General features: G+C 38.0%; 1 protein-coding gene across 6 annotated transcripts in view; it reads left to right on the top strand.

Annotated features, from left to right (window-relative positions):
- FARS2 (phenylalanyl-tRNA synthetase 2, mitochondrial) overlaps positions 1–13245 on the top strand; it is a 631346-nt gene that overhangs the window by 207551 nt on the left and 410550 nt on the right. For 5 of the 6 annotated variants that reach the window (XM_069103546.1, XM_069103541.1, XM_069103542.1 and 2 more), the window contains one exon: positions 1146–1277. The exons of the other annotated variant lie outside the window; for it this stretch is intronic. In XM_069103546.1, coding sequence (XP_068959647.1) covers positions 1146–1277 — 132 coding nt within the window. The remainder of the gene's footprint in view (positions 1–1145; positions 1278–13245) is intronic. 6 annotated transcript variants of the gene reach the window in all.

The raw sequence follows: 13245 nt of genomic DNA, 5'->3' as shown, positions 1-13245 counted from the left end.
GAAAATTAACTAAATGCAGTTCGTCTTGAGAAAATGCTTGCAAGGTACATACTCGGATGCCCAAGATTGTTTCTGGAAATCTAGTCTTTCAGGGGAGCACAGCTGTTAAAGTGGTTTGTGACAGTTACCTGCTGTGACTTGCAAGGGAGGGTTACAAGAGTTTTAGAGCTAAGGGATGTTTTTTTATGCCTGAAAGAGACCTTAAAGATAATCTCCTTTCATTAGCCAACCTTTCTACCCCACAACCAAGCAGTTCCTACTTCTGTTTCCTGACAGGGAGAGCTGCCTCATGCCAGTGTGGCCATTAGTGCCTCTTTATTGAAGGGTGCGAGAGACTGAGTCTGGGAGGTTCTAACTGACCCCATAGATGTAATAGACGTAGGCAGCTATTTGGCACAGTGGATAACGCATGGGTTCTGGACTTGGGGTGACTTGAGTTCAAATCCAGCCTCTGACACATAGTGGCTGTATCACCCTGGGCAAGTCAATTAAATCAATGTCTTCCTTATCTGTTAAATGGGCATTTATCTCCTAGAATTTTGAGGATAAAATGATAGTATACAATGATGATTTAGAGAAATTAGATGTAAATCTGGGATTAATTGTTCATACATGATGTAGCACTGGAATATTCAGAGGGACATTTAAAAAAAGTTTTCTATTGTGTCTAAAAAGAAATGAAAGTCTATCAATTTTTCTTTAATGGGTCATAGAGACAATGACTTAAAGTGAAAGACAACACACTGAAGAAATAAGCCTCCTCCCCCTGATTTTCAATCTCCCAGGAGCTGTTAGTCATTTCCACTTACAGAAAATAACAGAATTACCTGCTTTCCCATGATCTTGCCTTATTTTTCCTCCTCTACCAGGTGGTTGCAGAAATTTGACAAGTGATTGATTTGGTTTCAGAGGGTACTGGAATTGCACAAAGTGTTTTTCATATTAGAAAAGACATGGTCATTTTTCCCACAAGTTTAAAGATTTATTGCCTCACACTAAAGTGTTGCAAATTAGGTTGTTTGCTATTTATTTTCCTCAGAATACAGTAATTGGTGTCATTAGCTGAAGGGCAAGTTTGATCCACGTGGAGGGAATGGGAAGCCTTTTAACACCTACTATTTATTTATTTGAAATATTTGTTACAGGCCTGGAGATTAGATGGGTGGACTGCTACTTCCCTTTCACTCATCCGTCTTTTGAGATGGAGATCAACTTTCAAGGAGAATGGATTGAGGTTCTGGGCTGTGGGATCATGGAGCAACAGCTAGTCAATTCAGGTACTTACTCCTTACTTTAGTGCTTCCTTGGCAGTTTTTGTCTGTATTTCCCCATAAATCTTCCACTAAGGATCTTTTCAGCTCATTGGTGCCCTTCCCTTAGTTCTTTTCATATCCTGAGGGTCTCAGTGTGCCACTCTCTGCTGCCCGTCTGTCTTCTCTCATTCTCACTGCGTCGCCGGCCCAATTCCTTTCCCAGTCAGATGTATCCTGGATAATGTGTGTTATGCGGCTTGTTGCATGTGAAGCATCATCCATAAAATGCCCAGAGAAGACTTATACTCACTCACCTGGGCACTTTCTGGTGGTTTGCAATATTGATTCTTCCAAGATCATGGTGTTCTCTGAGCCACAACCACATAGCATACCCAGACATTATTGGTGCTAAAGAAACGTTCTTTGGTGACACTGGGTAGTTTAAGATCCTTGAAAGCACTGCACAGTTTCCTAGAGAAGAGCCAGCAGGACCTCTCTCAGTTACTTCATGCTGAACTCAGCTGATTGACAAGCTGCAGTATAATACAACTGCATGTTGGCAGTGTACCTCAAGATGTACTTTTCATCCATTGTGTTTCTTGTGACTAGTTAATGTTGCTCTGGATTTCACTGATGAGATTTCATAGTGTTCCAGGCCTCCTTAATTGGTGGTGTCACCTGAGAATATGAACATTTGAGGACCATGACCATCAACTGGGAATTCTTTTTTTGTTTGAACTCTGGGGAGGTTCCATGATGATAGGAAACACCTTAGGTGAACTTGTCTCCTTGTTTTATATCTCATTGGATGTCAAGAGTCAACAGATTGTTGAATAAAGTTACCCCATAGCCATATCTCTCATAGACTTGAATGATTTGGTTGTGGAAGAAATGTTGTCTGGAGACAGCTTCCAAGGCTAGATTTTGTTCTACAAAGTCAGCTGCTTATAAAATAATTGAATGGTAAATACAGTAAATACAAAATAGATGCAATTTTGTTGAAAGACAAAATAAATGAAGCTCTCCTTTTTCTTGATAGTCTATTAGCAAAGTCATCTGCACCATTCATGGCTCAAGTCAGAGTGTATACATGTACTCTGGGTATCCAGGTGTGTAGCATAGACCATTCAGGTGGATCTTTACCAGTACTATATCATATGGTGATAATAAGCTTACAGGTCTTTCTTGAAAAATTTGCTTTTTTGTTTATAATTGGGTTTCTGTGTAATCATAATGCCCAAGCTTGGCCCAGGAGAAGAGATAACAAAAAACATACTTTCCTCCTATGAAGATGTAGGGGTCCATGAGTGTGGAACAATTGCATTTACTTTCAGATAAGATATTCCTGTTAGTTTTGTTGAATTTCTTTTTTCTCCTTTCCTTTTTACTCTTTGTTACAAGCAATGGCTTGATGGTTAGGAGGAAGGGAAAAAGATATATTTTAAAATGAAGGTAATGTCAAAGCAAAACATATCAATACAATTTGTTTGTTTTTAAATATTGACTTGACCAGGATCCACTGATGGAAAAGAAAAACCAGAAGAAAGCATAAAAGTTGAAGGGAGCATGAATTCATTTGCTTATTTATTTTAAAAATTTTATTAATATCTTTAATGCATTGTGGCATTATAATTATTCATACCACTGCCACACTTTTGACAGATTAAAAATGGTTGAATAAAACCCACTGGGACACAGATCAGGCCTCCTTGCATATGTCACATTCCATCTTGTAATAACACAGTATGCTCCTCCTTTCTCCCTCCCTCCTGCCCCAATTCTTCTTACATAGAAGAGTTGAGAATGTTTCATCATCTACCTTCTGGAATCAGTATTGGTCACTGAGCTCAGACTTACTGCCAGCATCTTTTAACTCTATCTGAAAAAAAGTCTTCTTCCCAATAGCTGATGGAGCAGAGAGCAGCTCCAATTTCAAATTCCCAGCCTCGTGAGAATCTACATTAAACTGCCTTCATTCACATTTGAAATAAGCAGGACCTTCCTTCTCTCTTCCCCAGAACTTGTTAATAAATAAAACTTTGGATCATTTGTCTTGAGAGATTGGTTCATCTCTACCCTAATATCATAGTTTGGAGCTTGAGTAGGGCTCACTTATCTGCCTAACATTCCCAAATCATCAGTAAAGTAGAGGTCAGAAAATACAAGCATTTTAGGATCACTGGATTTAGTTCTGGAAGGAACTTTAGAGATCAACTAGCCCAATATCTTCATTCTATAAATCAGTCAGTCAATAAGCTCCTGCTCAGTGCCAGGGAGTGTGATAGGCATTGAGCATCCAATAACAAAAATAAAATAGATTTTGCCCTTACGAAAGCTTTCTTTCTGTTGGAGAAGACAACATATGTCTATGTACCAAATATACCAAATTATTTTAAAATAAATAGGCAGTTGGTGATGCAGTACTGGAGTTCAGAAGAGAGACTGGAGTTGGATCTTGACTTAGGAGTCAATTACTTAGAGATGATGTCAGAATACATGGAAGCTGATAAAATCACAAGGAGACAGAAAATAGAAAAAAGAAAAGAAGATGGCTTAGCACAGAACTTTGAAATTTACCTATAGTTAGGGTATAAGATATGGAGGAACTGATGAGAAAACTGAGGACTAAAGAAATTAAATGATTTACCCAAGGTCATTCAGGTAGCAGACCTGGGCCTTGGTCTTCTGATTATAAATCCATATTTTTTTCCATGACAATGCTTCACCCAAAACAAAATATAGTTATAGAAATGAAGCTTAGATGAAGCCCAGGACAGCAAAACTTAGTTTTAACAGTGTCTTTAAAAAAAAACCCAACAACTTTATTTTATTCTGAACTTAAGAAATAAAACAAGCATTTCCATAATGTAGAATAGGAAAAAAAAATGATAGTACATGAAACTGCAAGTCTATTATATGCAACTTGCTATTCCTTTTAAATATATAATAAAATTATCATGTAACTTACTTTTTTTTCCTCCTCCCCAAGATGGCTACCATTACACAAAAATATATATGTATATATAAGTAAAACCATTCTATACATATCCAATTATGTGCCAGTATAGTTGATTTAAATCAAATGGAATAATATTTACAAAAGTATAAACTACCTAGATTAGCAGGAGAGGAGATAGGTTAATGGTTGAAGACATTTGAATCAGCAACCACTTTCAACACTTTTACCAGACACAGAGGTATTAGAGATGATGGCAGTAACTTCTGCATGTCCTTTGGGCCCTGTGTGGTGTGTGGGGTAGGGGAGTGATAACATGGCGTTATTTTCTACATAGTGCTTAGCCTCTGGGAATAGTTTCATTTTTTCCAAACTAGAAAAAAAAAACTTTGGACCCAGAGGGTGGGCAACAAAGTGGCTTTGTGTAGGTCTTTTGTACCATTCTTATATTAGTGAATATGTCCATAAGGTTTGCATATTATTCAGTCAACCCAGTAATTAGATCCACTGAACCTGAGATACTATTTCTGCTCCTTGAAATCCTGAGCCAGACTAGCACAGCTACAAAAGTACATTTTCCAATATTCTTGATGGTTTTTTTTTATCAGGTTTATTCAGTCAGTAATTGGTAGAATTTAGTTATCTGAAACAAGTTTCCAAGCCATTATTGCACACTAATGAGGCTCTGCTATCCTCCCATTAAATCAATCCTGTCATGGATTCTTGGGGAAAAAATGAAAAAATTCAAAACTGACAATGTAAAATAATAATAAATTTGAGAGTAGGGATGATAAGATAAGGGTATTGGCTTTGAGGCAGATGGAAAATTGGGGATGTAAAGTTGTTTAGTGATAGAGATGGTATAAAAGGGCAATCAGAGAAATAGAAGAAAAGAAGGATTAAAAGAAGACATACATACACACACTGTGGAAGTTCTTATTTTTAAGTTGCAGTTATCTTATTTTTAAGTTTCAAAAAATCCATATATGAAATCCTTATTTTGGCCTTTAACCATTAAATACTTTCAGTAGTATTCATTGTAGTCATTAAAGAATAAGTTTGTTTGCATTTGCTATCTGGTTTGTCCTAAGGCTCATGGAAGCCTGCATAATTGAAATACAACATTAATACTTCAAACTACCTTTTGTCATAGTTTCATTCTTTTCTTTCTCCAAGCCATTCATCAGAAATATTACCAGGCATCAGAACTGACTGGTGGAGCTTCTGTTTCTTTCTTTAATTCTCTTTCTCTGTCTCCCTCTCTCTCTATCTCTGTCTCTCTGTCTCTCTCTCTCTCTGTCTCTCTCTTTCTGTCTCTGTCTTTCTCTGTCTCTGTCTCTCTGACTCTGTCTCTGTCTCTCTGTCTCTCTCTGTCTCCCTCTCTCTGTCTCTGTCTCTCTCTGTCTCTTTCTCTCTCTGTCTCTGTCTCTGTCTCTCTCTGTCTCTCTCTGTCTCTCTCTCTCTCTCTGTCTCTCTGTCTCTCTGTCTCTCTCTCTCTCTCTCTCTGTCTCTCTCTGTCTGTCTCTCTTTCCCTGTCTCTCTCTCCCTCCCTCCACCTCCCCTTTGAGATCTAGCTTCTGTTGTTTGAGTTATGTGGGCTCACACCACAGGCACACATTAGATTTGAGGGCTTAGGACAGAGCTTTTTGAGGTATGCCCACAATTAAGCCATACTGCTTCATCTCCCTGTGCCCCAGGCAGCTCTCTAGACAATTATAAACCTAGTTGCTGAGTAATATCAGTGGAGGGACTTCCCATAGGTGGAATTCCTCTATTGGATAAAATCATGTGTTTGTACCAAAAATAAACCAGCACAGCCACAAAATGGCATGAATGGTAGATTAAAGGAATGTTGTAGACATAGTATTCTTCAGCAAAGTGTTTGACATAGTGCTATATACTAATTATGTGGACAAGATGTATGATTATGAGCTAGTTAGATGAATTTGGAACTGGTTAAATGACTAGATCCAAAGAGTAGCAATTAATGCTTTGATGTCACCTTGGAAGGGGCTATCTGGCGTGTGCCCAAGCATCTGTGCTTGACTCTTTGTTCCTTAGCATTTTTATCAGTGCCTAAGCTAAAGTCATAGATAACATACTCATTCAGTTTTCCTATGTCTAGAAGCTAAGGGTGGAATACACAATATGTTTTATGACCATAAAACAACACGCCTTTTTAAGTGCCTTCTAGGTACCAGGAGCTGTGCTAAATATTGGGTGATACAAAGACAAAAGTGAAACAATCCCTGCCTTTAGGAAGTTTACATTCAGTGAGGGGAGGCAGCCTGTAGTCATATAAGAATATAAAAAGTAAATACAAGGTGATGTCTGTGGGAGAAACTCCAGTAGATAGGAACATCTGGAGAGGTCTCATGTAGGAGACTGTATCTAAACTGAATTTTGAAAAAAGCTTGGAGATTTTGAGTTGAAGGTGAGGGGGCAGTCCATTCCAAGCCCCAGGATGGGAGAGAGGAACAGCCTAAGGAAAAGCACAGCACTGCAGGTTGTAATATTGTGTGACTGACAAGCACACAAGCAGGCAAATATTCCTCAACTTCAGAGTTGTCTGAAGGCGAATGATATAATAAGCCTGGAAAAGTAGATTGGATCTTTGAATGAAGGACTCTGAATACTAAACAGAGCAGTTTGTATTTTATCCTAGAATTACTAGGGAGCCACTGCAGTTTAGTTAACACAGAATGATATGACGAGAACTTTGCTTTAGGGCTATCAGTTTGATACCATAAAGATGAATCAAGAAGATACTGTAGTTGTCCAGGCAAGAAGTGATGAGGGGCTGAAGTAAGGTCTTAGCTATGTGAATAGAGAAACAGAGACCGGTAGATTCAAGAAATGTTATGAAAGTAGAATTCAAAAGACTCAATGACTGGCTCTGTACAGTAAGAGAGGGGAAGTGAGATAGTGTGATAAGTCAGGAATAATTATAATGGACCAATTTTGTGAGACTAGAATGATATTTATGCCCCCAGCAGAAATATGGGAGTTTGGAAGAGGGGTACATTTTTTTGGGAAAGATAATTTTGTTTGGGACACTTTGACTTTGAGATGCCTATGTTATCTCATTTGGAAATACTAGGTGGTTGGTGATGTGAGACAAAGGCTTAAGAGAGAGATCAGAACTGACTACCTAGATTTGGAAATCATTTATGTATAGATGATTGATAAACCCATGTGAGCTGATGAAATCACCAAAAGAAAGGATTTTTAGAGAGATGATTTAGGAAAAAGTCTTGGGATACACTCACATTTGAAGGCAAAATGTAGGTGATGCTTCAATGAAGGAGAGTGAAAGGAGTGCTCAGAGAGGCAGGAGACCCAAGAGAGAATAGTGGTTAAAGCCCAGAGAGAGTGTTTGGAAGAGAGTGTTTGTTTGGGTAATCAACAGTATCCAATACTGCAGAGAAGTCAAGAAGGATGAGCACTGAGAAGAGGCTTTTTGCATTTAGGAGATTACTGATAACCTTAGAGTATGCAATGTCAGTTGAATGTTGAAGTGGGAAGCAAGATTTGAGAAGTTTGAGAAGTGAATGAAAGAAAATGGAAGAATGAAAATAAGTGGCTTTTTCTTGGACTTTGCCCATGAAAAGGAGGAAAGATGTAGGAGTTAGCATGAGAGGATGGTTGGATTAAGTAAGGCATGTTTATTAGATGAGAGAGACTTGAGTGGGCTTGTAGACAGCCAGCAATGAGCAATAGGGAGGGAGAAATTAAAGATGATTAGCTAGATAATGGATGATTGCAGGGATAGTCTACTGGAGGAGGTGCCATGCAAACAAGAACAAAAACCCCAAATGGAATGGGCCAATGCCAAACACACACACACACACACACACACACACACATTTATATGCTAGAGTAATGGACTAAATCTAATAAGATCAATGTAAAAGTCATCTATTCCTGTCCAAAAAATTAACTTCAAAATGAGAATTGTGTAACTTCATCAATTTAGGCAAAGAAGACCTGGGAGTTTTAGTGGATCATGAGCATAATATAAGTCATTAGTGAAACATAGTAGCTAAAAAAACGTAAAAATAAAAACAAAAACAAGTTGGAATATGTCTGGAGAATATGAGAGAACTAGGATCTGTGACATATCATGAATAATAGTTGAAGGAACTGGATGTGTTTTGCCTAGAGAAGGGAGAGACAGAACTTAGGGTGACATGGTATCTGTCTTCAGGTAAAGATGTAGGGGAGATTAGATTTACTCTCCTTGTTCCCACAGGAAAAAGTTTGGAGCAATCGGATAGATGGAAGTAGGAGAGGACAATCTACACAAGGAAAATTGTCCTAATAGAATTCTACAGAAATGTAATTAACTACCTCAGAAGATGTAGGTTCCTCCTCTCTCTTCTATAGGATTCTTCAGGCAAATGCTCAATGACTTTTATTCATCAAGGATATAATAGGGAGATGTTGTATTCAAGTACCAGTGGGTATTGTGTACCTTTAAGGGCTATTCCATCTCTGAAATTCTATGATAACTGCAGAACTTTAAGATTTACTAGGGAATTCATATACCTTGCATTTGGTCCTCATAGCAACCCCTGTGAATGCAGGTCTGGGATTGTTATCCCCATTTTCTGGGTAATGAAACTGAGAGCAAGTCACAGCCAGCTGAGTTCACTTGCCCCAAATCTTGCAGCTTGTTAATGGTAGGGCTGAATTTGAACTGAACTGCTCTCACTCCAAATCCAGTACTCTTTATACTATACCACAGATTTGATCTTTCTTGGTCCATTTTCTTTTGAATAAAAACATGAAACTATACTTTTCATTTAGAGACATGACATTTCTATTCTCTTTTCTTGCTGAGTATAAATATTTTGCATGTGTATGTAAAAAGAGTTAAGAAAAATATTTTTTCTTATGATTTGTCTTGGATCTTCAAGGAGATATGATTTGTATTGTCTGTCCTGAGAGTTTGATCTGCTTTATAAATGTATTGTGTGAATGAAAATGGGATGGTGTATTTTTTTGTTCAAAATTATTTTTAAAGAACACAGTCACAGCACTATCCTGTGACCCAGAAATAGTTGACATTCCCATAGATTACTGCTTCTTCTCATTCCTGACTCTACTCTTTTCATTACTTTTTGCCCCATTTTGATTCACAATTGTGAAGTGGGTGATGACTAGAGTGATGCAGAGAGGTGTTTCTTGTTCTTTATGAAGATCTTTTGAGGCATACGTTATTGCGTTAAAAATATTCAGACTTTCTTTTCTACTGGATTCATTTAGGGTGACAATTTCTTTATATTCATAGATCATTTGAGCTGGAAGAGAATATAGAGAGCATCCTGATCAACCCCCTCATCTTACAGACAAGGAAATTGAGATACGTAGGGGTTAAATGATTTGCTAAAGGGGTCACACTATATCCTGCACTAGAACCCAGGTCTCCTGAATCTCTATCCAGTGTTATTTCTGTTACAGCAGAATATCTCTCCAGAGTCATAACCATCAGATTTTGCCTCTGAGGCAAGAGATACAATATGCACCTGAGTAAAGGGACATAAAAGGTGTTTTCAGTTCATCTGAAGCTAGAGAGGGATCTAAGAGACTCTGAGTCAGTGAGAGGTTGCTTCTGGGAGGCTGACCTGACTGGGCCTGTGGAGCAGGGTGGGTTAGGCTAGGGAAGAGCTTATCTGGTCAGTGATTATTACAAAGGGAAGCCATCAGAGTCTTGTAGTTTACTTTTTTGCTAATTATTCTTGCTCACTAGGTGATAAGTACAGCTGTTTTATACCACTAGAAGTACTAAAAATATTGTCTGCACCCATCTTGACTTTGACTATCATGTGGCAAAGTTTCAGTTGCTTTGACTTAGTTACAGCTCTATCCCCTTCTGATTGAACATGATCATTAGTAAAACCTATGCTGTAGTTATTCTAGCATTTGATATTTATTGAACCCCATGGGACAAAGGAATATATGAAGACAATGAGAACAGATGGAAAGGAAACAGTTCCTTTGGCAACCCTTAAGGAAACTACTTAAAGGACATTTCAGAAGTCAATCTCGTTGAGTTTTTTTCCTCTTTTGTTTCTGCATAAGACTTAAAATCATTGATTATAGGAAAAATGTCTTACTTTCAATAGACATTACAGTTTACTGCTCCCATTTTGGGGGGGTTTAATTCATTGCCAGATTAATATTTATCAAGTGGAGTCTAATCACCTTGACAGAAGCCATTTTCTTGGACAGTTGAGTCAACCCACCTACAGTAAAACTAGAAGACCTTTAATTTACAATATGAAGTCAATCCTCTCATGCCTTAACTTGTATCTTTAAGGAAATATGGTTTGTATTTAGTTAATCTTAAGATTTTGATCTGCTTTATAACAATATGATATGAATAGAAATGGGAGAGTTGTTTATTGTCGTTGTTAAAGAATAAAGTCATCATACTATCTGGTGACCCAGAAATAGTCTTTTTAAAATGGTGATTTAAAAAAAAAGAATTTTTTAAATGAAATCTCCCCTCAAGAGCTTCTTTTTGTTTACTTTCATCAAAGCCAAAAGACTGAAAAAAGGGTGAGAAAATGTAATATATCTTACGTTGTAGCAAAAACAATTGATCTGGAAAACAAATTGAGGAGAGATATTTAAGAATTATCAAACTGCCTGAAAAATGTTACCAAAATAAAAGCAGGCTAGAAATCATATTTCAAGAAATCCTAAACGATCTTTTAGAACCACAGGGCAAAGCAGAAAAAGAATCCATTACTCACCATCTCCTTAAGGAAATCCAAAAATGAAAACTTCCAGGAATGTTATAGCCAAACCTAGAACTTCTTGGTCAAAGAGCAAATAGTAAAGGAAGCCAGAAATAAAGACTAAAGTAGTAAGGAACTAAGTGAGGATCATATAAGATTTAAGCAGCTACCAGTATAAATGAGAACCTAGGAAACTATTCCGGAAGGCAAAAGGGGTAAGCCTACAACCAAACAATTTACCAGCAAAACTGAGTATGCTCTTAATGGGGAAAAATGGATTTTTAATGAAACAGTTGGATTTCAAGAATTTCTGAGAAAAGATCAACTCTGAAAATCCAAACATACAAAGGTAAATGTGAGCAAGAAATCATAAGGAACTAGATGAAAAATATTCTACTGTGGGAAGGTGACACATGTATATCCTCAGATCTCTGTTGTCATCATCAGGCTTTATAAACAGAGGGACAGAGGGTCTGAGCATGGTTCTAATATGTTTTAATAATCCTTAGAAGAAGGGGTGGGAGTAAGGGAGGAAGAGGATGAAGAAAATTATCCCACAAAACTGGGTTGTGGAAGTAGAAGTCTAGACCAGGAGCTGGCTAGATCATGTCTGAATTAAATCATAGGGTCATAGGTCTAAAGCTAGAAAGGACTTGGTATGGAAACCTAGGTCATTTGATCTACAAATCACTGCTCTTACCATAATACCACGCTGTCTTTGTATAAGTCAGGAGTGTGTGGCATGCAGAGAACAGTTAGTTGTCTAATATTCCATTTAATTAATGTCCATTCATGATTTGTTTATTTATTCAGCAACCATTTATTAAGCTACTATGTACACTTTGCTAGGTAAGAGGAAAAATCCAGAGGTAATGTTTGCAATTGAGTATTTGTGTGTCTTTTGTTATGCTGCTTTTGAATTGAGAGCCCCATGGATCTTACTTTCAGGATGAGATGATTGTTCTATAGATTTATTTCATTAGAATTAAATAAATTCAGAGGGTAGAACAACTAAACAAGGTCTTCTGTTCTCACATCTTACTGTTCATCTCTTGCCAAATTTCAGCCCAGGATTTACTCCCACCATTCACCTCCTTTGCTCCTACTCACAATCTGTTGAATGCAGCAAGAGGAAATCTCATCACCATTCTGAGAACACTATAAATTTATGTTACCTATTATCCTACCATAAGGGCAGCTAGGTGGTACAGTAGATAGAGTGTTAGGCCTGAAGGCAGGAAGACTCATCTTCCTGAGTTCAGATCTGGCCTCAGACACTTACTAGCTGTGTGACCCTGTTTGCCTCAGTTTCCTCATCTGTAAAATGAGCTAGAGAAGGAAATGGGAAACCACTCAAGTATTTCTGCCAAGAAAACCCCAAATGGGGTCTCAGAGAGTTAGACATGACTGAAATCCCGCCTTGACTTCTTTATTTGATTCTGTTTCTCACTCCCCACAAAAACTATTTCAAACATTTTCTTCCCTCTTCAAACCTCACCACCCCTCTCCTCCCTCTCAAGTGGGGACCTCACCTCTTGCTTTACCAAGGAAACTGAAGTTATTTGACATGACTTCCCTGTTCTCCCAGTCTCTTCATCTCAAAGCCCCATGGCATCATCTCCTGCTCCTTTTTTCAGCTCTCAGATAGAGGCCATATGTCCTTGATCCCATCCCCTACTGCTTCTCTAACAGATTGCATCTTCAGTCATTCTCCACTTCACTGTACCCCCGTATTCAACCTCTCCCTATATATTGGTACCTTCACTACTGCCTTTCAACATGTCCTCTTCTATCCTAAAACAGACACCAAACAAACAAAACCTTGCCATCCACTCATGCTGTAGTCCTATATGGTCCTTTCTTTCTCAGCAAAATTCCTTGAGAAAGCTGTCTAATCTATCAATTCCTTTTGTCACCTTCCTCAGCCCTTTGCAGTTTGGCTTCCACTCTCATGACACAACTGAAATTGTTCCATTTAGAGTTTCCAGTGATATCTAAATTGTCTAGTATGGCGCTCTCTTCTCAGTCCTTATCCTTCTGGATCTGTCTACTTCCTTTGACTCTGTTGACTGCTCTCTCATCCAGGATACTCTTTCCTCACTGGGGTTTCATGATAATACACTCTTCTGGTTCTCCTCCTACCTTTCTATTCATTCTTTCTTCCTTTCTTCCTTTCTTTCTTCCTTTCTTCCTTTCTTCCTTTCTTCCTTTCTTCCTTCCTTCCTTCCTTCCTTCCTTCCTTCCTTTCTTTCTTTCTTTCTTTCTTTCTTTCTTTCTTTCTTTCTTTCTT

Source organism: Petaurus breviceps, unplaced genomic scaffold (genome assembly GCF_028583685.1).
Source record: "Petaurus breviceps papuanus isolate PSGF00001 unplaced genomic scaffold, PetGlider_PUasm1.0 582, whole genome shotgun sequence".
NCBI lineage: Eukaryota > Metazoa > Chordata > Mammalia > Diprotodontia > Petauridae > Petaurus > Petaurus breviceps.
The sequence above is the reverse complement of the archived record's forward strand: the minus strand, read 5'-3'. Positions and strand labels throughout refer to the sequence as shown.